This window comes from Crotalus tigris, unplaced genomic scaffold (assembly GCF_016545835.1).
Source record: "Crotalus tigris isolate CLP2741 ecotype Arizona unplaced genomic scaffold, ASM1654583v1 scf7180000024422.1470167, whole genome shotgun sequence".
In the NCBI taxonomy this organism is placed as follows: Eukaryota; Metazoa; Chordata; class Lepidosauria; order Squamata; family Viperidae; genus Crotalus; species Crotalus tigris.
This window is the reverse complement of record NW_024100588.1, coordinates 1124196-1149578: the sequence shown is the minus strand read 5'-3', so window position 1 is coordinate 1149578 and position 25383 is coordinate 1124196. Positions and strand designations below refer to the sequence as shown.

General features: G+C 41.1%; 3 protein-coding genes across 7 annotated transcripts; 1 reads left to right on the top strand and 2 right to left on the bottom strand.

Annotated features, from left to right (window-relative positions):
- The first annotated feature begins 655 nt into the window (after positions 1-655).
- LOC120302050 (olfactory receptor 1509-like) lies at positions 656-6832 on the top strand. Of its 2 annotated transcripts, XR_005555085.1 has the most exons (3): positions 656-851; positions 3244-4547; positions 6654-6832. XR_005555085.1 is itself a non-coding variant. In XM_039329962.1 (2 exons), coding segments are annotated over exons 1-2 (972 nt in total). In that variant the 5' UTR covers positions 656-849; the 3' UTR covers positions 4214-5085. The 2 variants fall into 2 exon arrangements, 1 of the variants encoding a protein (XP_039185896.1); XM_039329962.1 differs by lacking the exon at positions 6654-6832 and having other exon boundaries at positions 3244-5085.
- A 5058-nt stretch (positions 6833-11890) lies between these two features.
- Positions 11891-17818, bottom strand: LOC120302051 (olfactory receptor 4E1-like). 2 transcript variants are annotated; one of them, XM_039329963.1, is made up of 2 exons: positions 16748-17818; positions 11891-13085 (listed from the first exon to the last, which is right to left on the bottom strand). In XM_039329963.1, exons 1-2 carry the CDS (start codon positions 16751-16753, stop codon positions 12135-12137), a joined length of 957 nt encoding a protein of 318 aa, XP_039185897.1. In that variant the 5' UTR covers positions 16754-17818; the 3' UTR covers positions 11891-12134. The 2 variants fall into 2 exon arrangements, with proteins under 2 accessions (XP_039185897.1, XP_039185898.1); XM_039329964.1 differs by having other exon boundaries at positions 16752-17818.
- Positions 17819-18333: 515 nt separating this feature from the next.
- Positions 18334-24730, bottom strand: LOC120302063 (olfactory receptor 4E1-like). Of its 3 annotated transcripts, none has more exons than XM_039329991.1 (2): positions 24596-24730; positions 18334-19609 (listed from the first exon to the last, which is right to left on the bottom strand). In XM_039329991.1, exon 2 carries the CDS (start codon positions 19600-19602, stop codon positions 18640-18642), a length of 963 nt encoding a protein of 320 aa, XP_039185925.1. In that variant the 5' UTR covers positions 19603-19609; positions 24596-24730; the 3' UTR covers positions 18334-18639. The 3 variants fall into 3 exon arrangements, with proteins under 3 accessions (XP_039185925.1, XP_039185927.1, XP_039185926.1); XM_039329993.1 differs by having other exon boundaries at positions 18334-19604; positions 24596-24648; XM_039329992.1 differs by lacking the exon at positions 24596-24730 and adding an exon at positions 22027-22105.
- Positions 24731-25383: the final 653 nt, after the last annotated feature.

Here is a 25383-nt window from a genome sequence, read left to right as displayed (position 1 = left end):
CTTCGGGATTTGGAAAGCTCAGAACTCATGGAAGGGCCAAGCACTGTCCATGTAGCATCTAGAAGTTGTGGGTCCTTCAACACTGGAGGCTTTTAAAAAGAGATTGGACAACCATTTGTCTGAAACGGTATAGGGTTTCCTGCTGGAGCAGGGGGTTGGACTAGATGACCTCCAAGGTCCCTTCCAACTCTGTTTTTCCTGCTGGTAGTTTTTACTGTCAAAAATAGAATTGGTTAGTCATGGACTAAGAGAGCCGAGGTGGCGCAGCAGTTAGAGTGCAGTACTGCAGGCCACTTTAGCTGACTGTGTTCAGCAGGTCAGCGGTTCAAATCTCACCGGCTCAAGGTTGACTCAGCCTTCCATCCTTCCGGGGTAGGTAAAATGAGGACCCAGATTGTTGGGGGCAATGTAAATATATATATACATTGCTTACTGGTGTACACCGCTTAGAGAGTGCTTGCACTTAAAGCGGTATATAAGTCTCATAAATAAATAAATAAATGGACCTCTGAACGTCATCATGGGATCCTTCCTTCCAACGCAATATTTTTTTGCTCCATGGTTGTTACTAAAACCTGTCTATAACCTTTGGCCCTCTTGAGAAAACTTTAATTAAACACTCCAGCTCAATGGTGAATTCATTAGCGTGCAGATTTCCAATCTGGAAAAATCTTCTTTTATCTTCAATGCAGCCTGTGATATCACCTCTATGCAAGAGAAATTATTAAGACAGAGCCCCTCCAGGCTCTTGGCTTGCTAGTGGATGTCGGCAGCTTATTTTTAAGCTTTTATCGCCCAATCCACTATCCTAGCTGGGATACCCTCACTGAGTAGATTGTCTTCAGGAAAATGTGAGTACTTAACTATGATTGTACATGAGCATGGAGATAGCTGCAAAGATGTGCATAAGGCTTAGAGGTGAATAAAAATAACCGAATAACAGGAAGTAGATAGTAATAGTAGTAAAGTTGGAAGGGACCTTGGAGGTCATCTAGTCCAACCCCCTGCTCAGGCAGGAAACCCTACACCATTTCGGACAAATGGCTGTCCAGTCTCTTCTTAAAAACTTCCAGTGTTGGAGCATTTACTGCTTCTGGAGGCAGGCTGTTCCACTGATTAATTGTTCTCACTGTCAGGAAGTTTCTCCTTAGTTCTAGGTTGCTTCTCTCCTTGATCAGTTTCCACCCGTTGCTTCTTGTCCTGCCTTCAGGTGCTTTGGAAAATAGCTTTGGAACTAGGTTGGGAAGAAGTCATCTGGACAGGGGGAATAATTGGATGAATCTCTGTACATCCGAAAAAGTTGGATGAACACAACAGAATAGCAGAGTTGGGAGGGACCTTGGAGGTCATCTAGTCCAACCCCCTGCTCAAGCAGGAAACCCTATACCATTTCAGAGAGATGGTTGTCCAATCTCTTCTTGAAAACCTCCAGTAATGGGGCACCCACAACTTCTAAAGGCAAACTGTTCTACTGGTTTATTGTTCTCACTGTCAGGAAATTTCTCCTTAGTTATAGTTTGGTTCTCCTGTTGATTAATTTCCATCCATTGTTTCTTGTCCTGCCTTCAGATGCTTTGGAGAATAGGTTGACCCCCTCTTCTTTGTGGCAGCCTCTCAAATATTGGAAGAATGACATCATGTCTGTCTGTCTGTCTGTCCGTCTGTCCGTCTGTCTGTCTGTCTGTCTGTCTCTCTCCCCCTCTATATATCTATATTTAATCTATATCTATATCCAGTGCTTTTTTTGTAAAAAAAAAAAATGTGCCGGAACTCACACATATCATACAAGCTGCCTTGCTTACCCTACAAGGTTTACCTTTGTAGTTGAAAAAAAACCTCTTTCAATTTTTAGTGAAAAGACTAGATTTTTGTTCAAGGCAACTCTGGAAAATCCATTGAAAAAAGATGCTGGAACTCTGTTCCGGTGCGTTCTATGACAAAAAAGCCCTGTCTATATCTATATCATCTATATCATCTATATCATCTATATCTATATCTATATCTCTCTGTATCATCTATATATATCTATATCATCTCTCTCTCTTCTCTATTTCTATCTGTCCGTCCATCCATCCATCCATCCATCCATCCATCCATCCATCCATCCATCCATCCATCCATCTATCTATCTATCTATCTATCTATCTATCTATCTATCTATCTATCTATCTATCTATCCCATGTGCTGTTCAGCTTGAAAAGATCTGGAAACAACAAATTTGTGTAAAATTTCTTTTCAGCTCTAGGGTGTATTAAACAATGATTTTCAAACGTGAGTAGTATTTCAGATCTACTCATTCATTAGATGTTGACCGCCAGTTGATAGTCATATTGAAAAAAAAAGCTATTGATACAAGGCAGAAGCTGAGGCAGAAATTTGCAGTAGCAAAAGTGTGTTTGTCTCAACATGCCTGAAGCCTGTCCTCAACAGTCTTTAGAAGGCAGAGACTTTGATCGCTGAACAAGGCAGATCCATTGAAAATCTGAAAAAAACCCTTGTAGAAACCTTTGATAAACATATCACAGTCTTTTGAAGTAATCTGGCAATGTACATCTGGCATGTGCACAAAGAGTTGTAGACATGAAGCAGTGGAGGGTCTACAAAGGAAGATTATTAGGGGACTGGAGGCTAAAACATACGAAGAATGGTTGCAGGAATTGGGTATGTCTAGTTTAATGAAGAGAAGGACGAGGGGGGTCATGATAGCAATGTTCCAATATCTCAGGGGCTGCCACAAAGAAGAGGGAGTCAAGCTATTCTCCAAAGCACTTGAAGGCAAGACAAGAAGCAACGGATGGAAACCAATCAAGGAGAGAAGCAACCTAGAACTAAGAAGAAATTTCCTGACAGTGAGAACAATTAATCAGTTGGAACACAATTTGCCTCCAGAAGTTGTGAATGCTCCAACACTGGAAGTTTTTAAAAAGAGACTGGACAACCATTTGTTTGAAATGGTATAGGGTTTCCTGCCTGAGCAGGGGGTTGGACTAGAAGACCTCCAAGATCCCTTCCAACTTTTCTATTCTATTCTATTCTATTCTATTCTATTCTATTCTATTCTATTCTATTCTATTCTATTCTATTCTATTCTATTCTATTCTATTCATATCCCATCTGCTACTGAAGTAAAGAAGTGGTTACGGGGTATATATTCATATTGAGGAATGATATATAGGTGTGTATTTCTACATATGTACATTTGGAGGTATTCTGAAACAAATATATTGTTTCTCTCTCTTTAGGTTGAATGTGTGGACTTCAGTCTATCCCACCGCAATGTCAGAGTTCAACCAGACAGTGGCCCATTTTGTATTCTTGGGACTGACTGATATCCGGAGTCTGGAGCTGGTATTATTTATCATTTTTTTAATCATCTACCTGCTTATTTTAATAGGGAATATCCTTATCATAGTGACGGTGGCTTGTGACTGCTGCCTCCACACCCCCATGTACTTCTTGTTGGGGAACCTCTCTTTCATTGACATCTGCCATTCCTCTGTCACTACACCCAAGATGCTGCTTGACATCTTCTTCTACCCAAAGGTCATCTCCTTTGGGGGATGTATGACCCAACTCTTCTTCCTCCACATGTTTGCTTGTGCCGAGATCTTCCTCCTGACCATCATGGCTTATGACCGTTGTGTTGCCATCTGCTACCCATTGCACTATGTGAAACATGTCAACCTGAAGATTTGTGCTTATTTGGTGGGTGGTTTGTGGGTGGGCGCGAGTGTCCACTCCGTGGTCCAGATGGTTCTCACCATTCTCCTCCCTTACTGTGGCCCAAATGTCATAGACAGCTTTTTCTGTGATGTCCCCCCAGTCATCAAGTTGGCTTGCACTGATACGTACTTCACCGGCGTTCTCATTGTATCAAACAGTGGCATGATCTCCTTGATGTGCTTCTTGGCCTTGGTGACTTCCTATGTTATCATCCTGTTCTCACTGAGAAGACGGACAGCTGAAGGCCGTCGCAAAGCTTTCTCAACTTGTAGTGCCCACCTACTGGTTGTGGTCTTGTTCCTGGGGCCATGCATCTTCCTTTACATTCGCCCTGCTTCCAACTTCTCCTCAGACAAACTGGTAGCTGTCTTCTACACCATGGTTACTCCTGCCCTCAACCCTGTGATCTACACCCTGAGGAACGAAGAGGTAAAGAAGTCCATGCAGAAACTCTGGCTCCGGAAGAAGATCTTTTTTACAAGGAGATGAGTTGGCCAACTAACTTGTCAAGAAGATAGGACAGGAGAATTCACCGGAATTCAGTCAGATAAGTTATCATTTACTGCAGATGTGAGCATTTTTGAAAGTTGCTAGTCTTCCCTATATTGGAAGATTGGCCACTGGGAATAGTACCTCAAGTTTCCAGGCATTTGTAAAGTTTATGAACTTTATAAACCCAGCAAATGATGTCCCATCATTTTGGAACATGATGAAGCTAACTATCTAGGACTGTTTGGGAACAGAGCTTGCTGGAATGGGAAACGGTTGACACTACGATCCTGCCTGAAGCCTGAAGAGCAACCTGTGATGTCTTCCTCCAGATGTGAGAAAGGGGGGCAAGAAACAGAGATGAAGGGAGGGGTGAAAGGAGAGCAGGCATAAGAGGGTTATTTTTGCCAGCCAAAGTGCATTCAGATGAAGATCTATGGAGATTCTCCATCATCCAGGTCATGGTTGTCCCAAAGGTGCTTTTTTCATGAGGCAACTGGACTTTCTTGTTTTTCTTGAAGATGTTTCACTTCTTGGATGAGGCTGAAAAAGTACAATTCTAATTTATTTGAAATATATATTAAGGAAATATACCAGTGTTTATTTTCCATTTTCAACCACAGTGCCTTTTTAGTTCAACGCAGTTCATGCAGCTTCGGTTTCATTTTGCAGTAACACAGATTTAAATGTTTTAATATGTTTTACTAAGTTGTTTGACATTCACTTTTAAAACTATTGTCATGCTCATTGATTGCATGCATACTTCCATAGTTCATCAAATGGGTGTTATTGTAGATTTTGATGTTAAAGAAATTAATTTGATGTTGAATCTTATAACAGCTGCAAGATTACTGGTGGGGCAATATTGGAAGAAAAATATTTTGCCTACTACGGAAGAATGGATACTTAAGGTGTCTAATTTAGCAGAAATGGCAAAAATCTCCACTTATTTAAAGGACCATTCACAAGAAAAATATATTTCAGTTTGGAGAAGATGGATTGATTATATTCAAAAGAAATATCAGACTGAAAAATATTATCTTGCTTATGAGTAATTTTTAGATTATTATTAATAGTTTAATACGACTGAATTTATATTACTTTATTTTATATAATATTTTATATTATGTTATTTGTAGTATTAGGGTTTAATTATATAATTATAGAATCATATAATTATTTTTGTTTTCAATTTGTTAATCTTTATTTTGAAGAGGAGTTAAAGTATGTTATGGATTTGATTAATAGTATAGTTGGGTAATGTTATTTAGATTATGTTTGTTTATTTGTAACCCTGTAATCAGCTCTGGGAAGTGGGGGAGGGAGGGGGAGGGGGGGAGGGATTGGGGATATATATTGTGTGAAATTTTTAAAACTTTTAATAAAAAAAAGAAAAAAAAAGAAAAACAAGAAAGCCCAGTTGACTCGCGAAAAAAGCACTTTTCGGATATTTAGATCAGTGGTTCTCAACCTGTGGGTCGGGACCCCATTTGGGGTCGAATGACCATTTCACGGGGGTCACCAAACCATGCTGTCCGCCATTTTTTTCCCTTTTCCCTAGCTGTCCTACTCCCTCTTATTGGTGGCCACACCCACTTGGGGGTCACCACAACATGGGGAACTGTATTATGGGGTCACGGCATTAGAAAGGTTGAGAATCACTGATTTAGATGAAGGGTAAGGAATCATTTGGAAGGTAGAACCAAAATAGCAATAGCAATAGCCCTTAGACTTATATACCGCTTCGCAGTACTCTACAGCCCTCTCCAAGTGGTTTACAGAGTCAGCCTATGGCCCCCAACAATCTGGGTCCTCATTTTACCGACCTCGGAAGGATGGAAGGCCGAGTCAACCTTGAGCTGGTGAGAATCGAACTGCCGAACTGCAGTTCCCAAAGGTGGTTTTTCAAGAGGCAGCTGGATTTTCCTTGAAGACGTTTCGCTTCTCAGCCTCTTGGCTTCTTAGCTTCTTCAGTTCTTCAGTAATGCAGACAGATATTCTCCTTTATCGGTATCATGGATGTTTAATTGATCAGTGGCTTTTAACAATCTTTGCCTCATCACATTCATCTGTTTGAGGAATGTACACAGGGCCACCCAATATGAAATTCCCAAAATGCATGCCAGAGAATTAAAAAAAAAAATAGCTCAACACAAGGTGTAGGTATCTGTGAGTATGTACTGTATATATTATAATTATATAATAATTCCATTAATCCCAGCATAAGTATGAAACTGTAAATATATGACATGTTAAAACGTCAGGATAATTTTCATAAAGAAAATTTTTGGTTGGTAATGAAAAGATAACAGATTTTGTTATTTCTCACCAGTGCATTCAATGTCTCCAGAGACTGATTGCCAATTCTTGATATTTAAAAAGCATTGGCTATAATTTAGGACTGTCAGTTTTTCATTGTATCTGTTCTGTTTTTCCATAGAACTCAAATTCCAAAACTTGGAGAGGAAACAATTCATCTTGGTTATGTATGAGTTTATATACCTTGATCCAGTGATGGGATTCACATAGGTGAACAACCGGTTCTCTGTGTGGATGCAGCTTCCGGAAGTCCATTCTGGGCCTGGGCAACAAAAAATTCGCCGAACTGGTGCGAACTGGCTGAATCCCACCACTGCCTTGATCTCAATCACATCTTCCTTCCTTCCTTCCTTCCTTCCTTCCTTCCTTCCTTCCTTCCTTCCTTCCTTCCTTCCTTCCTTCCTTCCTTCCTTCCTTCTCTCTGCTTTTCTGCCTTCCCTTCTCTTCATTCCCCTTCCCTTCTCTCATTCCCATCTCCTTCCTTCCTTCCTTCCTTCCTTCCTTCCTTCCTTCCTTCCTTCCTTCCTTCCTTCCTTCTCTCTGCTTTTCTGCCTTCCCTTCCTTTCATTCCCCTTCCCTTCTCTCATTCCCATCTCCTTCCTTCCTTCTCTCTGCTTTTCTACCTTCCCTTCTCTTCACTCTCCTTCCCTTCTCTCAATTCCCATCTCCTTCCTTCCTTCCTTCCTTCCTTCCTTCCTTCCTTCCTTCCTTCCTTCCTTCCTTCCTTCCTTCCTTCCTTCATACTTAGATATCCTCCTTCCCATCAGTCTTGCTCATATCTTTGTTAATAATGGAATATTAAGTTTGATGTCTCTTAACAATGTAACCCCAAAACTATGGTGCCCTAAGGGAGAAAACATGTATCAAACCCGCTATTACAGGTAGTCCTTGACTTACAACTACAATTGAGTGCAACATTTCTGCTGCTGAATGAAACATTGGTTAAGAGAGTTTTGCCCCATTTTACTACCTTTCTTGCCATAATTGTTAAGTGAATCACTACAATTGTTAAGTTAGTAAAATGATTGGCTTCCCTATTGACTTTGCTGGTCAGAAGATCCCAAAAGGAGATCACATAACCCCAGGACACTGCAATCGTCATAAATACGAGTCAGTTGCCAAGCGTCTGAATTTTGATGAAGTGACATAGGAATACTGTTATGGTCATAAGTGTGAAAAATGGTCATAAGTCACTTCTTTCAGTGCTGTTTTAACTTTGAACGGTCACTAAATGAACTGTTGTAAGTTGAGGACTGCCTGTATATTGCATATTATTACATGTTATGAAGCTGATATCTATTCTGCAGATTAAATTTATTTAACTTTGTTTTATTGCTTGTTTTTCATGTACTCTATAAATTTGATAATAATGGGGATGAGTGTCAACGCTGTGACAATGGATGTCAACGCTCTGACAACTGAGAAACAGTAGCCATTTTACTTTTGCTTTTAACGTGCTTTTTCTCTTCTTTTAGAGTTCAGATATAGGAGGGGGGAATGGGGTAAATGGCTGAGAGTTTAGCTAGCCATAATAATGTAGAAGTGTGGGAACTCAAGGATATGTTCTTTGGCAGGCTGAAGGGTGGGTGAATGTGATTTATGACAGCTTTTATGGGGAGGGAATTGCAATCTGTTGCTTTGTATCTGGGAAGAGGGAATCTCAGTTTTGGGTTCAACTTTGTAAGTGCCGATACTTTGTTTCCTAATAAAATGTTCTTTAAGGAAGAATTCTTGCCTTGATGTTCTTTTACCGGTTTCATCTATCGGAACCATGACAATGTGCAGTCTGGGGAAAATCGTCCCTCTCTTTCCTTCCCATCTTTACATCTTTAACCTTTAAATGTATACGGAACGTAAGCCTTCCCGATTAACTTCCATAAACTGAGGTCTAGCAACTTGATTGCTTGTAGTTTTAAAAACAGACCCAGCCATGCTGGCTTCTTCCAAAGAATGAGCAGATCTGCTGATGTTTTGTAAAGGAAAAATACTCCAGCAACTTTGCGGCATCTTTAACATTTAAATGAAACCTTAAAGGATTTAATTTATGTATACATAAAGGAAGCAGCAGCCATGTGACACAGTGGATAAAGAAGAGTTCCTTGCACTCAGTCCCTCAAGCCTTGGTCATCTTGAGCTTGGACTACTGCAATGTGCTCTACATGGGCTAGCCTTGAAGAGTATCTGGAAGCTACAGCGGGTGCAGAATGCAATGGCGAGCACAGCTCTTGAGACCCCTAGGATGGCCCATGTTATGCCTCTGTTCCTTGAGGTGCACTGCTTTCCAGTTTGCTTCTGGGTCCAATTCAAGGTGTTGGTGATCATCTTCATGGCATGAGTCCAGGTTACTTGAGGAACCATCTCACCCCGATGGGATTAGCCCACTTGACCCACACCAGCGGATGGGGCATGCTACAAGCCCCATCGGTCAAGCAATTCTACCTGGTGGGATCCAGGAGAAGTGTCTTTTCCACCATGGTTGCTGCCTTTTAGACCATTGTTTCCTCACCTGCCCCCTTGAGGTGACATCTATACCCAGCCATTTGGCCTTCTAAAGGAGCCTGAAGACCTGGCTTTGCCAACTGGCCTCTGGCCCCAATGGGGGTGCATCATTCTGCGGTCGGTTAATGAGTAAGATAAGAGACCCACCTCCCCCCCTGTGCCTATTGCTCCTTCCTCTCCATCCCTGCTCATTTTAAGCTACTTTTAACATTACTACTTATTCTTTGATGTTTTAATGTTTACATCAGCTTTTAATGATTGTAGGCTGTTTAGGGATACCACCAGGTGAGATGGGCAGCATATACAGGAATAGGAAGGAAGGAAGGAAGGAAGGAAGGAAGGAAGGAAGGAAGAAAGGAAGAAAGAAAGGAAGAGAAGAAGGAAGGAAGGAAGGAAAGAAAGAAAGGAAGGAAGGAAGGAAGGAAGAGGGAGAAGGAAGAGGAGGAAAAAGGAAGGAAGGAAGAGGGGAGAAGGAGGAGGAGAAGAATGAGGAGGAGAGAGAAGTAAGTAAGTAAGAAAGAAAGAAAGAAAGAAAGAAGAGGGAGAAGGAGGGGTAGGAGGAGGAGGAAGGAAGAAGGAAGGAGAGAAAGAAAGAATGAAAGAAAGAATGAAAGAAGAGGGAGAAGGAGAAGGAGGAGGAGGAAGAAGGAAGGAAGAGGGGAGGAGGAGGACGCAGTGAGGAGGGAGAAATAAGTAAGTAAGTAAGTAAGAAAGAAAGAAAGAAAGAAAGAAAGAAGGAGGAGGGTAGTAGGAGGAGAAGAGAAGAAGGAAGGAGAGAAAGAAAGAAAGAAAGAAAGAAAGAAAGAAAGAAGAGGGAGAAGGAGAAGGAGGAGGAAGAAGGAAGGAAGGAAGGAAGGAAGGAAGGAAGGAAGAAAGGAAGGATTTTGAAAGTGGTGCCATGATTTCACCCACCATGTGGGGTGTCTGAAGATGCAGACATACTTACAAAATAATGCAGTGTCCAGGGGTCATGTGGCTGTGATTTACAATGGTTTGTTTTTTTTGCTAGAAACCAAGATTTACTTCTGATTTCTGACAAAAAGCACTCATTGTGGACAGTGGATTTGTTCAACCTCTCTCAAAAACAGTAAACTGGGAGAAGGACCTTGGAGTCCTAGTGGACGATCACTTAAGCATGAGCCAGCTGTGTGCGGCAGGAGCCAAAAAAGCCAATACAATCCCTGGTTGTGTAAACAGAGGCATAGAATCAAAATCACATGAAGTACTGCTTTATAAAGCCTTTATAAGGCCACACCTGGAATATTGCACCCAGTTTTAGGCACCACACTACAAAAAAGATTTTGAGACTTTGGAAAAAGTTCAAAGAAGAGCAACTAAGATGATTCAATGCCTGGACACTAAAGAAAAGAAGAAATAGGGGTGACATGATAGCAGTATTCCAGCATTTGAGGGGCTGCCACAAAGAAGAGGGAGTCAAATTATTCTCCAAAGCACCAGAGGGCAGGACAAGAACAATGGATGGAAACTAATGAAGGAGAGAATTAAGGAGAAACTTCCTAACAATGAGGACAATTAACCAGTGTAATAGCTTGCCTTCAGACATTGTGGGTGCTCCATCACTGGAGGTTTTTAAAAAAAGACTGGACTGTCACTTGTCTGAAATGGTATAGCAGGGGGTTGGACTAGAAGACCTCCAAGACCCCTTCCAGCTCTATTCTGATTCTGATCTAGTGACCATTGAAAGTGACAATGGCACTGAAAAATGTCACCAGACCATTGCCACATCACCGTGGTCACATGATCAAAATTTGGACAAATTTGTGACCTTTGGGACCAAGCAAAATCAATGGAAGAGCCAGATTCATTTCACAATAGTGTCACTAACTTAGCAAACGTGGCAAGAAAGGTTGTAAAATGGGGCAAAACTCCCTGAACAACTGTCTTGCTTAGTGATGGAAATCTGGGGCTTCATTGTGGTCATAAGGAGAGGACTACGTATAACTATATTTTTCAAACTCGCATTCACCCCAATTTAAAGAGTAACAAGGATACAAAGCCCAGTTTTAAAATCTCATAGGATTTCCTGCTTGAGCAGGGGGGGGGGGTTGGACTAGAACAGTGGTTCTCAATCTTTTTAATGCCATGACCCCCAACCAGTCGTAAGTTGAGGACTACCCAACTGGTCGTAAGTCGAGGACTACTGCTGCAGCACCGTTTGCAGAATGGGACTTTTGGCGGGCTCAGCAGGGCAGAGACAGCCTGGACAATTCCTGTTGGCTTTTGAAAGCCAATAGAATTGGACTCTATTCAAGAGAGTCTATTCTATTGGCTTTCAAAAGCCAATAGAATAAAAGGGAGTAGCACAGCTAAGGAAAAGGGGGGAAAAATGACAGACTGCGTTGTTTGGCGACCCCCGTGAAATGGTCGTTCGACTCCAAATGGGGTCCCGACCCACAGGTTGAGAACCACTGGACTAGAAGATCTCCAAGGTCCCTTCCAACTGTTATTTTGGTATTTTGTTATAAAGCCTTAGTAAGGCCACACTTGGAATACTGCATCCAGTTTTGGTCACCACACAACAAAAAAGATGTTGAGACTCTAGAAAGAGTGCAGAGAAGAGCAACAGAGATGATTAGGTGCCTGGAGGCTAAAGCATATGAAGAACGGTTGCAAGAACTGGGCATGGCTAGTCTAGTGAAGAGAAGGACCAGGGGTGACGTGACAGCAGTGTTCCAATATTTGAGGGGCTGTCACAGAGAGGAGGGGTTCAACCTATTTCCCAAAGCGCCTGAAGACCAGACAAGGAATAACGGATGGAAACGGATCAAGGAGAGATTCAGTCTAGAAATAAGGAGACAGTGAGAACAATCAACCAATGGAACAGCTTGCCTTCAAAAGTTGTGGATGCTTCAAGTAGAGACTGGACAGCCATTTGTCCAGAATGGTATAGGGCTTCTTGCTTGAGCAGGGGTTGGATTAGATGACCTACAAGGTCCCTTCCAACTCTGTTATTCTGTAAATTCTGTAGATAACATTAGATCTGAAGTCTGCTTCCTTGCCTGTGGTAGGCACCTCCCTATTTCTATCAATTATCAAATTATTGAAAAGAAACGGTGCCACATCTTGAAAGATTTGACCCTTCTTAATGAACTCCTTTGGCTCCTGCGTGGACTTGCCGACCGCGGAGTTTGGTCAAGGCATTTAACATGTCCTCATTACGCAGCGTGTAGATGACCGGGTTCAGCAAGGGTGTGACAGCGGTGAAGAAAATGGAAACAATTTTGTCTGCGGCCAAACTCTTGGCTGGCCTGAGGTAAATGAAGATACAGTGGCCCAAGAAGAAGGTCACGACGGTCAGGTGGGCAGCGCAAGTCGACAGAGCCTTGCGTCGTCCTTCAGAGAAGCGGTTCCTCAAGGAGACCAGGATGACCACATAGGAGATGACCAAAACGATAAAGCAAATCACGGAGATCAGCCCTGAATTGGAGACAATGAGGATCTCAAAAACATAGGTGTCGGTGCACGCTAGCTTGATGACTAGGGGAACATCACAGAAGAAGTTATCGATAGAGTTGGGGCCACAGTAGGGCACGCTGAGAGTCAACGCCGTCAAAGCAATGGAGTGGACGAGGCCTCCGAGCCACATGGCCACCGCCAAGCTGAGACAGACCCGGCGGCTCATGATATTTGTGTAATGCAAAGGATGACATATGGCAGCGTAGCGATCGTAGGCCATGATGGTCAGCAGGAAGATCTCTGTGCAGGCAAAGAGATGGAGGAAGAACATCTGCGCGATGCATTCTCCAAAGGAGATGGTTTTGGACTCGGTCAGGAAGTCTGCTAGCATTTTGGGCATGACCACGGAGGAATGGCAGACGTCGATGAAGGAGAGGTTGCTGAGGAAGAAATACATAGGGCTGTGCAGCTGATTGTCATAGATGATGGTGATCACGATGAGAATATTGCCAACGAGGATCAAAGAGTAAATGGCAATGAAAAGAACAAAAAGCACCAGTTCAGTGTTGTGATTGGCGGTGAGTCCAGATAAGATGAATGCCGTAACTTCTGTAATGTTCTCTGCCGGCATGGTCTTCTGTGGAGAAAGTAGGAGGGAAAGAAGAACAATATTATAACAAAGTAGCAGAGTTGGAAGGGACCTTAGAGGTCTTCTAGTCCAACCTGCTGCTCAAGCAGGAAACCCTACATGATCAGGGGACTGGAGGCTAAAACATGTAAGGAACGGTTGCTGGAATTGGGTATGTCTAGTTTAATGAAAAGAAGGACGAGGGGGGACATGATAGCAGTGTTCCAATATCTCAAGGTTTGCCACAAAGAAGAGGGAGTCAAGCTATTCTCCAAGGCGCCTGAAGGCAGGAGAAGAAGCAACGGGTGGAAACTAAGCAAGGAGAGAAGCAACCTAGAACTAAGGAGAAATTTCCTGACAGTTAGAACAATTAACCAGTGGAACAACCTGCCTCCAGAAGCGCTGAATGCTCCAACACTGGAAGTTTTTAAGAAGAGACTGGACAGCCATTTGTCTGAAATGGTATAGGGTTTCCTGCCTGAGCAGGGGGTTGGACTAGATGACCTCCAAGGTCCCTTCCAACTTTATTATTATTATTATTACTACTATTACTACTACTACTACTACTACTACTACTACTACTACTATTACTATTATTATTATTATTATTATTATTATTATTATTATTATTATTATTATTATTATTATATGGTTGTCCAGTCTCTTCTTAAAAACCTCCAGTGTTGGAGCACCCACAAATTCTGGAGGCAAGTCGTTCCACTGATTAATTGGAATTAAATTAAATACATTTCTCCTCAGTTCTAGGTTGGTTCTCTCCTTGATGGGCTTCCATCCATTATGAACTTAGGTGACTCAAATTGTCATGGTAAGGCAGTATTATGTAACAGGAAGTAGATGGAACTAGGTTGGGAAGGAGTTGTCTGGACAGGGAAAATAATTGGATGAATCTCTGTACATCTGCCAAAGTTGGATGAACAAAACAGAATAGTGGAGTTGGAAGGGACCTTGTAGGGATCTTCTTCTAGTCCAACCCCCTGCTCAACAGAAGACCCTATACCATTTAAGATAAGCGGCTGTCCAGTCTCTTCTTAAAATCTTCCAGTGATAGAACAGCTAAAACGTCTGAAGGCAAGCTGTGCCACTGGTTAAGTGTTCTCACTGTCAGGAAACTCCCCCTTAATTCTAGTTTGCTTCTCTCCTTGATTAATTTCCATCCATTGCATCTTGTCCTGCCTTCAGGCACTTTGGAAAATAGCTTGACTCCGTCTTCTTTGTGGCAGCCCCTGAGATATTGGAACACTTCTATCATGTCCCCCCTCGTCCTTCTTTTCATTAAACTAGACATACCCAATTCCAGCAACCGTTCCTTATATGTTTTAGCCTCCAATCCCCTAATCATATAGGGCTTCCTGCTTGAGCAGGAGGTTGGACTAGAAGGTGCTTTGGGAAATAGGTTGACCCCCTGTTCTTTGTGGCAGCCCCTCAAATATTGGAACACTGCTAACATGTCGTCTCCTAGTCCTTTTTTTCACTAGACTGGCTACATCTGATTCCTGCAACTGTTCTTCATATGTTTTATTCCCCAACCTCTTAATCATCTTAGTAGCTCTATCATATACATCAGCTATCATGGTCTACAATAGCTGAACTATCAGACAGACTTCAGATCTCCAAATTACCATGTCAGTTTTAATAAAAAAAAATGGGCATGTTAGTTCAGACAGCTGAACTGCATTTCTACCCACCTGGTATGGCCATGCTACATATTACGCAGGAGACCCAATGTTATTTGAAATGGATTCATAGGGGAGATTGAGACTAGGGTCATGGCATGAGGGGAGATTCTAGTTTTGAAAATCGCAAGATTCCAAATCAAGGTCCCCAAATTTCAGAGCCAGGATTTATGATCTAGAATCTGTGCTCAGGAGCGACATTCAATCCTAACTTTAGATATATTCTTGTTTTCATTTCTGCTTCACCTAAATTCACAGGAAAGGATCAATCTGTTATCTGAAAGATTAGACGCAGGGGTAGTCGACCTTGGCTCTTTTATGACTCGTGGACTTCAGTTCCCAGAATTCCTGAGCCAGCTTAGCTGGCTCAGGAATTCTGGGAGTTGAAGTCCACGTGTCATAAAAGAGCCAAGGTCGACTACCCCTGGATTAAAGTCATACAATAGGGAAAGGATGCCAATAAATAAAACACTCTCCTAGATGCTTCTTCTGGAAAGTCAGTAATAAAATAATAGATTGTCAAGAATAACACCACTGCAGTTGCAGCTAGTTCACCCAGGTTTACAGTTGAGGTTTACAGGTTTACAGGTTTATAGTTGAGCTCTTCACATTTCCGGTAAGATATTATCTGGTGTTCCACAATTACTTTTTCTGCATGAAAAAGTACAGCAACAATTGACACATTCCGTACAGGCAAGGACTGTCAGAGGACAAACTTATTCCTTCCACATAGTTAATTTTAACAGATTTACAGTTACTGTGCTCAAAATCTCTTCATTTATTTTATACCTCGGAGAGAGGGGGGAAAAATGTGGGATTTCTTTGCAGTTGAAAACACAGTTTGCAACTGGGGGAGGGTTTTTTTTTGTTTTTGTTTTTAAAAGGACTTATTGTTTGAGTGAAACCTTTCTGCAATATTTTGGTCCCATTACATTAACGAATCTCTTCCATATTTACAAAGCAATTTTTAAAATGTAGTTTATATTGCTTTCAAAATAACAAAAAAGAAAAGAAACAAGACAGAAAGATAATTATGATAGAAATACATGCTTTGTCAAAGAGGGAGAAAAAAATGATTTAAGTACCAGGAAAAAAATTGGGCAGGTCCTATGTTGTAACTTTCAAGATTAAATCTTCATCATTGTCTATCACAAAGAATGTATTATTAAAACACAAATATGGATGGATAATACATCTCAGTGTTTCTCAACCTTGGCAAATGTTATTTCTGACCAATGCACTCCTAATAAAGGAGAATATTTGCACTCCAAGTCACCAGAGACTGATTGCAAGTTGTTGATGTTCACAGTTAAAACATCTGCTATAATTTAGGATTATCATATTTTCACTGTATCCATTCTGTTTTTCCATAGAACTCAGATTCCAAAACAATTGGAAACAATTCATCTGTGTTATGTATGAGTTTATATACTTTGACTTCAATGTATGTACAATTTTGTGCAGATCACTAGTGCTAAGTACTCTCCCCCCTCCCCCGTATGCACCAAATGCTATTGTGTAAATCATTTGCTCTGTTCTAAAAGCCTGGAAGTGTGTTGTCGAATGCACAACATGCTGAGTTTATCACCTGCAGAATTTATGCCATTGCTGTTCATCAGAGGGCACTTTATGCGTTTCATATATTTGGGAAATGATCTTTTCAGAACTCTGGACTAGGAATTTATTTAAAATGTAGCACAGGGGTTTCATGGCACTAAGTTATTATTTATTTTTCAGCATTTGTCTTGTGCAAATGCAGAACACCACTACCAGCAGGCTAGAAAGACAATGAATAATCATGCATTATTTTCAGAATTAATTATAGTTAAGTGCAGCAATGTAAGTTTTCACAAAATTAGAACTTCAGTTTCTTTCTCTAATGCTATATCCCACCCACCCCAAAATTATGTATGGCTTAAAAAAAAAAGATGTTTGTAAAACAACCTTTTAAAATAGAAAGAATAAAATAGCACTTACATACATGCTGGTGCTTGCAATAATTAGGAGAGTTTTATTTCTGAATAAATTCTTTATGCTCAGTATCACAAGAACAAGGTTTTAGGAGAAGCCACAGAGGTCAGTTTAAAGAAATTAAGTCAATCTGTCTTCAAACCCTTGTTTGTTCCTTCCAGGATGTGATGATAATAAAAGTTCACCTTTAATAGTTTAATTCTTCCTTTGGAAGTAAATGATATCTGCTTAAGTAGTCAAATGCATACTCCGATTAATTCCAAATCCATATAACTCAAAATAAAATGGGCAGAGAGAGATGATCTTTTTGCATCAAAATTTACCAGCATGGAAGCAATCTAATGTTTTTTTTCAGTGCCTTTGACTTCTAGAAAATTATTCAGCATCTGTCATTAAAATGCATCTCTCTCTCGCTCTCTTTCTAAAAAAAAAAAAGGAATGGTAAACATAAAATCAAATATAATTTGCATCATCCTTGCAATTAGCTCTTAAATATAATTGTGAGTCGGTAATAATTCATGTCAGTTATTTGGAGGTCAAAGAGAAGCATAATGCTTTGAGGATTCAACTCAGAAGTAACACCAATTAGGCCACTAGGGAAGTTGTCATGCTACCCAAAGTTTTGGAAACTGTAAAGTTAATCTCAGAAATGTTTTAATAAGCCCTCTCAGGCTTTGAAGAGTTGGATTCTTGGTGTTATGCAGAGGAAGAACAGCACACAAACACCCAAACATTACAGCAAAGTTTGGCAGAAAAGTATCTTCACAAGTTTTAGACAACAGCACTTCTAATTCACTAGTTTTGGCAGTACAGCCTGAAATTTATGGAATTCTGTCATCCAGAATACCTGGAAACCCCCATGTTGCTGATCTCTAACTTTGAAAAAGGGTGAAGGACTTCAAGGTGAGGGCTTTTGCTAACTTCATGGAGGCATCTCTATAGTTTGCTGTGGGCAGAATAACAAAAAACAAAGCTGGAAGGGATCTTGGAACTCTTCTAGTCCAACTCCCTGTAGGTAGTCCTCAACCTATGACCACAATTGAGCCCAAAATTGCCATTGCTAAGCAAGACAGTTGTTAAGTGAGTTTTGTCCCATTTTATGACCTTTCTTGCCACAGTTGTTAAGTGAACCACTGCACTTAAGTTAGTAACACGGTTGTTAAGTGAATCTGGGCTCCCCATTGACAAGGTCGCAAAAAGGGGATCGATCACATGACCCCGGGGCCACTGCAACTGTCATAATTCTGTTTGCCAAGCATCCAAATTTTGATCATGTGACTGCAAAATGTTCATAAGCCACTTTTTCAGTGCCGTCACAACTTTGAATGGTTATTAGATGAATGGTTGTAAGATGAACGGAAGGGAAAGGAAAGGAAAGGAAAGGAAGGGAAGAAAGAAAAACAGAGAGAAGGAAGAAAGAAAGAAGGAAGGAGATGGAAGTGAGAAGAAGGAAGGGAAGGGAGAAAAGCAGATGGAAGGAAGGAAGGAAGGAAGAAAGAAAGATGAGTATAAGGAGAAGGAAAGGAAGGAAAGAGAAAGAAGGGGAAGGGAAAGGAAAGAAAAGGAAAGGAAGGAATAATACTAAACTCTGCTTTATTTCCAAAACATTTAATTTAATGAAACTATTAATCTTTATGGAATTTATGCTCCAAGCTGCCTGAAGCTACAGAGTGTATATGGTACATGAGGAAGCAGTAAAGCCATTCTGCATCTTGTTCTGAGTAACCAGATTGTATTTGAGGTCCCAAATTCTACCACTGAATGATGACCTTATAAAAGATGTGAGATCCATGGAGGTCCCGATCTTGGTCTATTGATGTTCTTCCCCTTTGGAACCACCCCAGTCACATTTTATTGAATATTCTTGATGAGCAGCATCTCACATTAGGGCCAAGGTCTCACTTCTCTGTGTCTACCTTCCAGCCAAGTAATTTATTCAGAGCCCGTTTCATATCTTCATTCCTTAAGGTATAGATAATGGGGTTGAGCAATGGAGTCACTGCGGTGAAGAAGACCGAAACCACTTTGTCCTCTGCAAAACTTGTGGAAGGACGGGAATAAATGAAGATGCAATGTCCCAGGAAGAGAGTCACCACTGTCAAATGGGCTGCACAGGTGGAAAGAGCCTTGTGTTGGCCTGTCACCAAACGGGTACGCAGGGAGACCAAGATGACACCATAGGAGGCCACCAACACCACGAAGCAGACCACGGAGATCAGGCCTGAGTTGGACACAATCAGGACCTCAATGACATATGTGTCAGTACAGGCAAGCTTGATGACTGGGGGAACATCACAGAAGAAGTTGTCCACCACCTTAGGGCCACAATAGGGGAGTCTGATTGTCATGCCAATCAAAGCAAGGGAATGGATGGTTCCACCAACCCAGATGGTGCCCGCCAAGAGCAGACAGACCTTATGGTTCATGACTTTGAGATAGTGCATGGGGTTGCAGATGGCTACATAGCGATCATAGGCCATAACGGTGAGGAGAAAGATCTCAGTGCAGGCAAAGAGGTGAAGGAAAAACATCTGAGCAATACAACCTCCAAATGAGATGGTCTTCTCGGTAGATAGGAAATCAACTAGCATCTTGGGCAGAGTGACAGTGGAGTGGCAGATATCAATGAAAGAGAGGTTGCTCAAGAAGAAGTACATGGGGGTATGGAGGTTCTGGTCCAGCATGATGGTGATCATGATGAGTATGTTCCCAGCCAAAATCAGCAGGTAGATCACCAGGAAGATTGCAAATAGAACCTGTTGGGTCTCAGGATTGTTGGAAAGGCCAACCAGTATGAATTCGGCCACTGAGGTCCAGTTCTGTATGGGGGTGGTCCAATTTGAAGTCATCTCTTCACCCATTTCTGTTCTGGAAAAAAGAGAAAACAATATCCTGTATTATTTTTCCTAGGAAAAAAAATGAAGGCAACCAACTCACAGATCTACAAGCTTCATGTCATAAAATTAGCATGTGATACTTGCTTTATCAGGACAATGAGATTTACCAAGTCCAGCTTTCCCCTTCCTGGTTAAGCAGATGTCTTTAAGAAACCCACCAGCAAAAGTTGATGGCCATAATTCTCTTTTTCTGGTTCCCTGCAGCAAACTGATATTCAGTAACTGAATGCCTTTGAATATGGTTCTCTGTAGCTATTCTGCAGTCACGACATAAGCCTAAGACTGAAAATCAGGCTTGTCAGATGCTATATTTTTTTCTATCCTGCTCTATGGAGTAGAGAGCTGGTCTCTGACAGAAGGCCACCGGAAGAGACTAGAAGCATTTGAAATGTGGATTTACAGGCGGCTGTTATGTACAAGCTGGGTTGACAAGATCAGAAATGAGGAAGTGATAATCCACCTGGGAAAGCCCAGGGAAATCATCAAAACAATCAAAAAACGAAAATTAGAATATTTCAGACATGTGATGAAACACCCAGAAAAATACGGCATAATCCATTTAATCCTCCAGGGAAAGACTGAAGGCAAATGAAGTCCAGGCAGAAGAAGAACATCCTGGCTTCAAAATCTAAGGGACTGGTTTGGACAAAACTCAGCAGCACTATTTCCTGCGGCTGCTGATAAAAACAGGATCGCCAACATGATCGCCAATGTCTGATGCCTGCCTGTCTACCTGCCTACCTGCCTACCTGCCTACCTGCCTACCTGCCTACCTGCCTACCTGCTTGCCTCCTTCCTTGCTTCCTTCCTTCCTTCCTTCCTTCCTTCCTTCCTTCCTTCCTTCCTTCCTTCCTTCCTTCCTTCCTTCCTTCCTTCCTACCTACCTACCTACCTACATCTATCTATCTATCTATCTATCTATCTATCTATCTATCTATCTATCTATCTATCTATCTATCTATCTATCTATCTATCTATCTATCTATCTAAAGTTTCTGTCATCTCCTAGTGGTCTCCTGCCCAAGGTCTTGGTAACATGGTTTTTTTTTTTAAAAAAATAATCCATTCAATCACGTCTGATTTTCAAAAACTGCCTGGACAAGTCCCTGCAGGAGTTTTTTTTTTTTTTGGCAAGGTTTTTCAAGAGTGGTTTGCCATTGCCTCCTTCCTAGGGCTCAGAGAAAGTGACTGGATCAAGGTCACCCGGTTGTTTTCGTGCCTAAGGCAGCACTAAAACTCACAGACCCTGGGTTTCTAGCCTGATGCCTTAACCGCTACACCAAACTGGCTCTCTTAGTAACCAACTGAATGATACAATCCTAGAATGTTCTTTAGAACGTTTTAGAACCTCAGGTTAAATCTTCTATTCCATGTAAAAATCCTAATTGAAGCCTCTGGAGAAATGGACGCCCCTCTGCTTAATTATATCTAGCTAAGACGAACCCTGTTTCTGGGCCATCAGTTCCATTGTCAAACAGAAAGCGTTCAGGCAGAATTCATCACCTGTCCAGTTCTGGACAAAGCAATTGCATATAAGTGATGCTTGAGCAGGGTCGGCAGAATTGTCTGGGATGCTATACACCCACTTCAACACCTGTTTTCCTTTTTGCCTTCTGGGAGAAGGCTTCGGGGTATCCGAAGCAGAACATCCAGATTCCATCACAGTTTTGTTCCACGTAGCATCAACCTTGTGAACTCTCAAGTTTCCTCTTTCCACTATGTGTTCAAAATATTTGTATGTATGTATGTATGTATGTGTATATACTCGATAGGTAGACAAAATGCCAAATCCAGTCGTCGTCGTCATCATCATCATCATCATCATCATCATTATTATTATGGATCATTGTACAGTCAGCCAGATGTTCAGACTGGATTTGGCATTTTGTCTACCTATAGAGTCCTTACTCAGGACCTGGGATAGGCAGATGTGGATGTTTGATGGTATTACAGGTATCGTCGCAGGATGGAAGCAGTTCCTAGTAAGGCTGCCTTTTGCAATTGACTAATAGTGAATGTGTCAATGCCAATGGTGTTCAAGTGGTGCTCCAGTTGTTTTGGGATTGCACCTAAGGAGCCTATTACTATTGGTACTACCCTTGCTTGCTTTTGCCACAGTCTTTCTATTTCTATTTGTAGGTCTTTGTATTTTGTTATCTTCTCCAGTTCTTTCTCGTGTATTCTGCTGTCTCCAGGCACTGCCACATCCAATATCCAGACTTTTTTGTCTTTCTTATCGACAAATAATAATAATAATAATAATAATAATAATAATAATAATAATAATAATAATAATAATTATTATTATTATTATTATTATTGATCATCGCACAGTCAGCCAGATGTTCAGACTGGATTTGGCATTTTGTCTACCTATTGAGTCCTTACCAAGGACCTGGGATAGGCAGATTGGATGTTTGATGTTATTACAGATATCGTTGCAGCATGGGGGCGGTTCCTAGTAAGGCTGCTTTTTGCAATTGATGATGATGATGATGATTTTGCTTTAGATTCTTGTAGGATATTCTTTTTTTCCTTCGCCTTTCCTGTGGTGGAAACAAAAGGGAAATCGCTCGTTCCTAGGATGGTGGAGAGGGGAACATTGCTAGAGAAATGCTTGAACTCTCATGCCATGCTTGGTGTTTTCTGTTGCACACCTGGGATGAATAAATGCTTTCTTCTGCTCCTAAGCAAAAGATAGATGATGTATTGTCCTTACTTCGCACCTGGCAAATAAATGCAGATTGCCAGCTTTAAATCTGGCAACTGAAATCCAGTGAGACAACAGAAAATCTGACCTTGAAAAAAGTGGGCGAGGGTTTTGGCTTTGCTTAATCAAAAAGCTTTCTAAAAACTAATGAATTCATTAATTAAAACAATTAATGTGTTAAAATTCTCCTTCTCTCTCTCTCTCTCTCTCTCATATTGGCAGGAAACAAAGGGCTGGTGATACACAACTGGTCTTTTATGTCCTTTCACAAGTAGTGTTGACCACAAGTTGGAACACAAGTCCCATCACTCTTGTGAGTGAGCCAGTGTAGTGTAGCAGTTAAGGTGCTGGTCTAGAAACCAGGAGATTGTGAATTCTAGTCCTGGGTTAGGCATGAAAGCCAGCTGGGTGACTTGGGGCCAGTCACTCTGTCTCAGCCCAACCCACCTCACAAGGTTGTTGTTGTGAGGAAAAAGTGGAGGAGGAAAGAGCATTAGGTAGGTTGGCCACCTTGTGTTACTTATAAAGTAATAAAGATGGGATAAAATCTAATAAATATTAATAACTCTCAGGATGAGAAAGGAAGCTTTAAAAATCACATCTTGTTCTCTCTCTTTCTCTCTCTCTCTCTCTCTCTCCCCCCTCTCTGTGTGTCTTTCTCTTTCTTTCTTTCTTTCTTTCTTTCTTTCTTTCTTTCTTTCTTTCTTTCTTTCTCTCTCTCTCTCTCTCTCTCTCTCTTTCTTTTTCTCCCCCCCCTCTCCTTGTCTCTATCTCTCTCCCTCTCTGTCCCCCCCTCTGTCTTTCTCTTTCTCTCTCTCTTTCCTTGTCTCTATCCCTCTCTCTCTGTCTTTCTCTGTCTGTCTCTTTCTTTCTCTTTTTTCTCTTTCTCTCCTTTCTCCCTCCCTCTCTCTCTCTCTCTCTCCCTCTCTCTCTCTCTGTCTCTATTTCTCTCTCTCTCTCCCTCCCTCCCTCTCCCTCTCTCTTTCCTCTCTCTGTCTTTCTCTCTGTCTCTCTCCCTCTCCCCCCCTCTCTTTCTCAGTCTTTCTGTTTCTCTCCCTGTCTCTAGATTTCCAAATGGAAATGAGTTAAAAATGCCAACCACATCATGAGCACTTATACACATCTCTAGTAATCTCCTGTCCCACCGATCTTAGAAATGGAAGATCTCTTTTCTTTTCCTCCCACCACAAAGCCATCACTTGTTCAGAGAAGGTGAAAGAATAAAGAAGATCCTCAAAGAATTTGAAATTAAAAATAAGGAAGATGCTTAGCTTAGCCACCAATCCTTTCTCAGTGTTAACAGTGCACAGCTCATCACATCATTCTTCATTAACTCTTTGGATTTCATGTAGCTGTTGTGAGGACAGAAATGTCATTTCTTCCTCATTTTGCATCATTTTCTCCCTTTGGGATTGTCACCTCTAGAGCGGGCACTGACTGGTATACACTGTAAAGTCCTTTTTGGAAAGATTTTGGCTGAAAGAGCATACTTCTTTCGTATAGTGTTCCTTTGAATAAATGAACATTATTTCATATTCATTTCTCAGAGATTATTTTTTTCTGGTTAGCTGCTCTTTCTTGTTAAGATTTGGCTTCAGCAAAATAATGTAGCATTTTTTGGGGGTGGGGGGAATGCAACCCACTATCCCTAAACTGGACACCAAAATGGAAAAGTCTTCCACAGACACTATGTACCTTCCCTTGGTGCTCAGGTAAGTTGGAGCGAAAGGCATCCAAACACTGCAAAACAGCAACATGCTGAAGGTAATAAACTTGGCTTCATTAAAAAGAGCGGGTTTGATTTTCTGCTCAATTTAATGGTGGTGTAGACCAACCTATTCCCTCCTTTGTAATCTAGCCGTCCACTTTTGGAAGTTCCCCCCAAAAAGAAAAAAAAGAAAAAAAGGATTTTGCGTAAAAATCCCTGGAGTCATCTTACAGACACAAGAGCTCAGAATCCAAAATCAAAAAAAGTAGGCAAAATTTAACAGTGCTTTAACAGCATTAAGAACAACATCCATCAGAGAAGGTTGGCTGTGCATTTATTATCATCGTCCTTATAATGAGCACATGTATTTATTTTTAAATTCAGTGGTATCTTTTACCCTGCACAGTAACACAAGCAGACACATAGAGAATCCCTACTGTAAGCTCTTTGCAAGATACATTTCTGCTTTAAAAAAAAGGAGACAAACTCCTTGTCAATGAATTCCTGCTTTCAGATAATGACAGAAAAAGAAAACTTACAATTTTGCAAAATCTGAAGGACGGTTCCTTTTGTTGCTTCAGCTCCAGAGACGTTTTTTAACTTCATCTGTATTTTTTTCCCCTCTTGCCATATATAACCCTCTCACTCTCTATTTTTTTTTTTTTGCATCAAGGCAAAGTCTTTTAATGTTGCTTTGTAACAGCCACTTGTTGACCCCATAGAGAATGCAACTGATGACGTCAATGTGGCAGGGAGGGGGGGGATAATTACACAATCTTTCCAAGACATTTTCAGTTTTAGTAGAAAGGACACCAAGTTTTTTTCCTTTGACAGACAAGGGTGAAGTGAATGGGAAGGCCTGAAATAAAATAAAATAAAAATCTAGTTTTATTCTACAGCTAGAATGCCAGATGGCCTGATGAATAAATCTGTGTTCCTTCATTTCCCAGCCAGAAAGTGTTTTCTAAGTATTTTAGAAGAAGTTTCTCAATTTTAGCAACTCAAAGATGGGTGGACTTCAACTCTTAGAATTTCCCAGAAATTGAGAAACACCATTTTTGGATCTATCATCCTCAAAATATTGTATTATTTTTTTGATACTATGCTTTATCCTCCATGCTGCTCAGGGCAGTCCTGCATTAGAGGGAATCACACAATGTGCGAAACCTAAAACCACAATGGTGGCTTGTTTGATCGTGTTTGTCACCATTGTGGGGTGGTGGTGGTGCATTTGAAATCGTGGCTTTTTGATGCCACACAGTACCTGGAGTCACGGTATGTGAGTTGGGAAGCCATAATAATTTGTTTCATAAATAAATAAATGAAG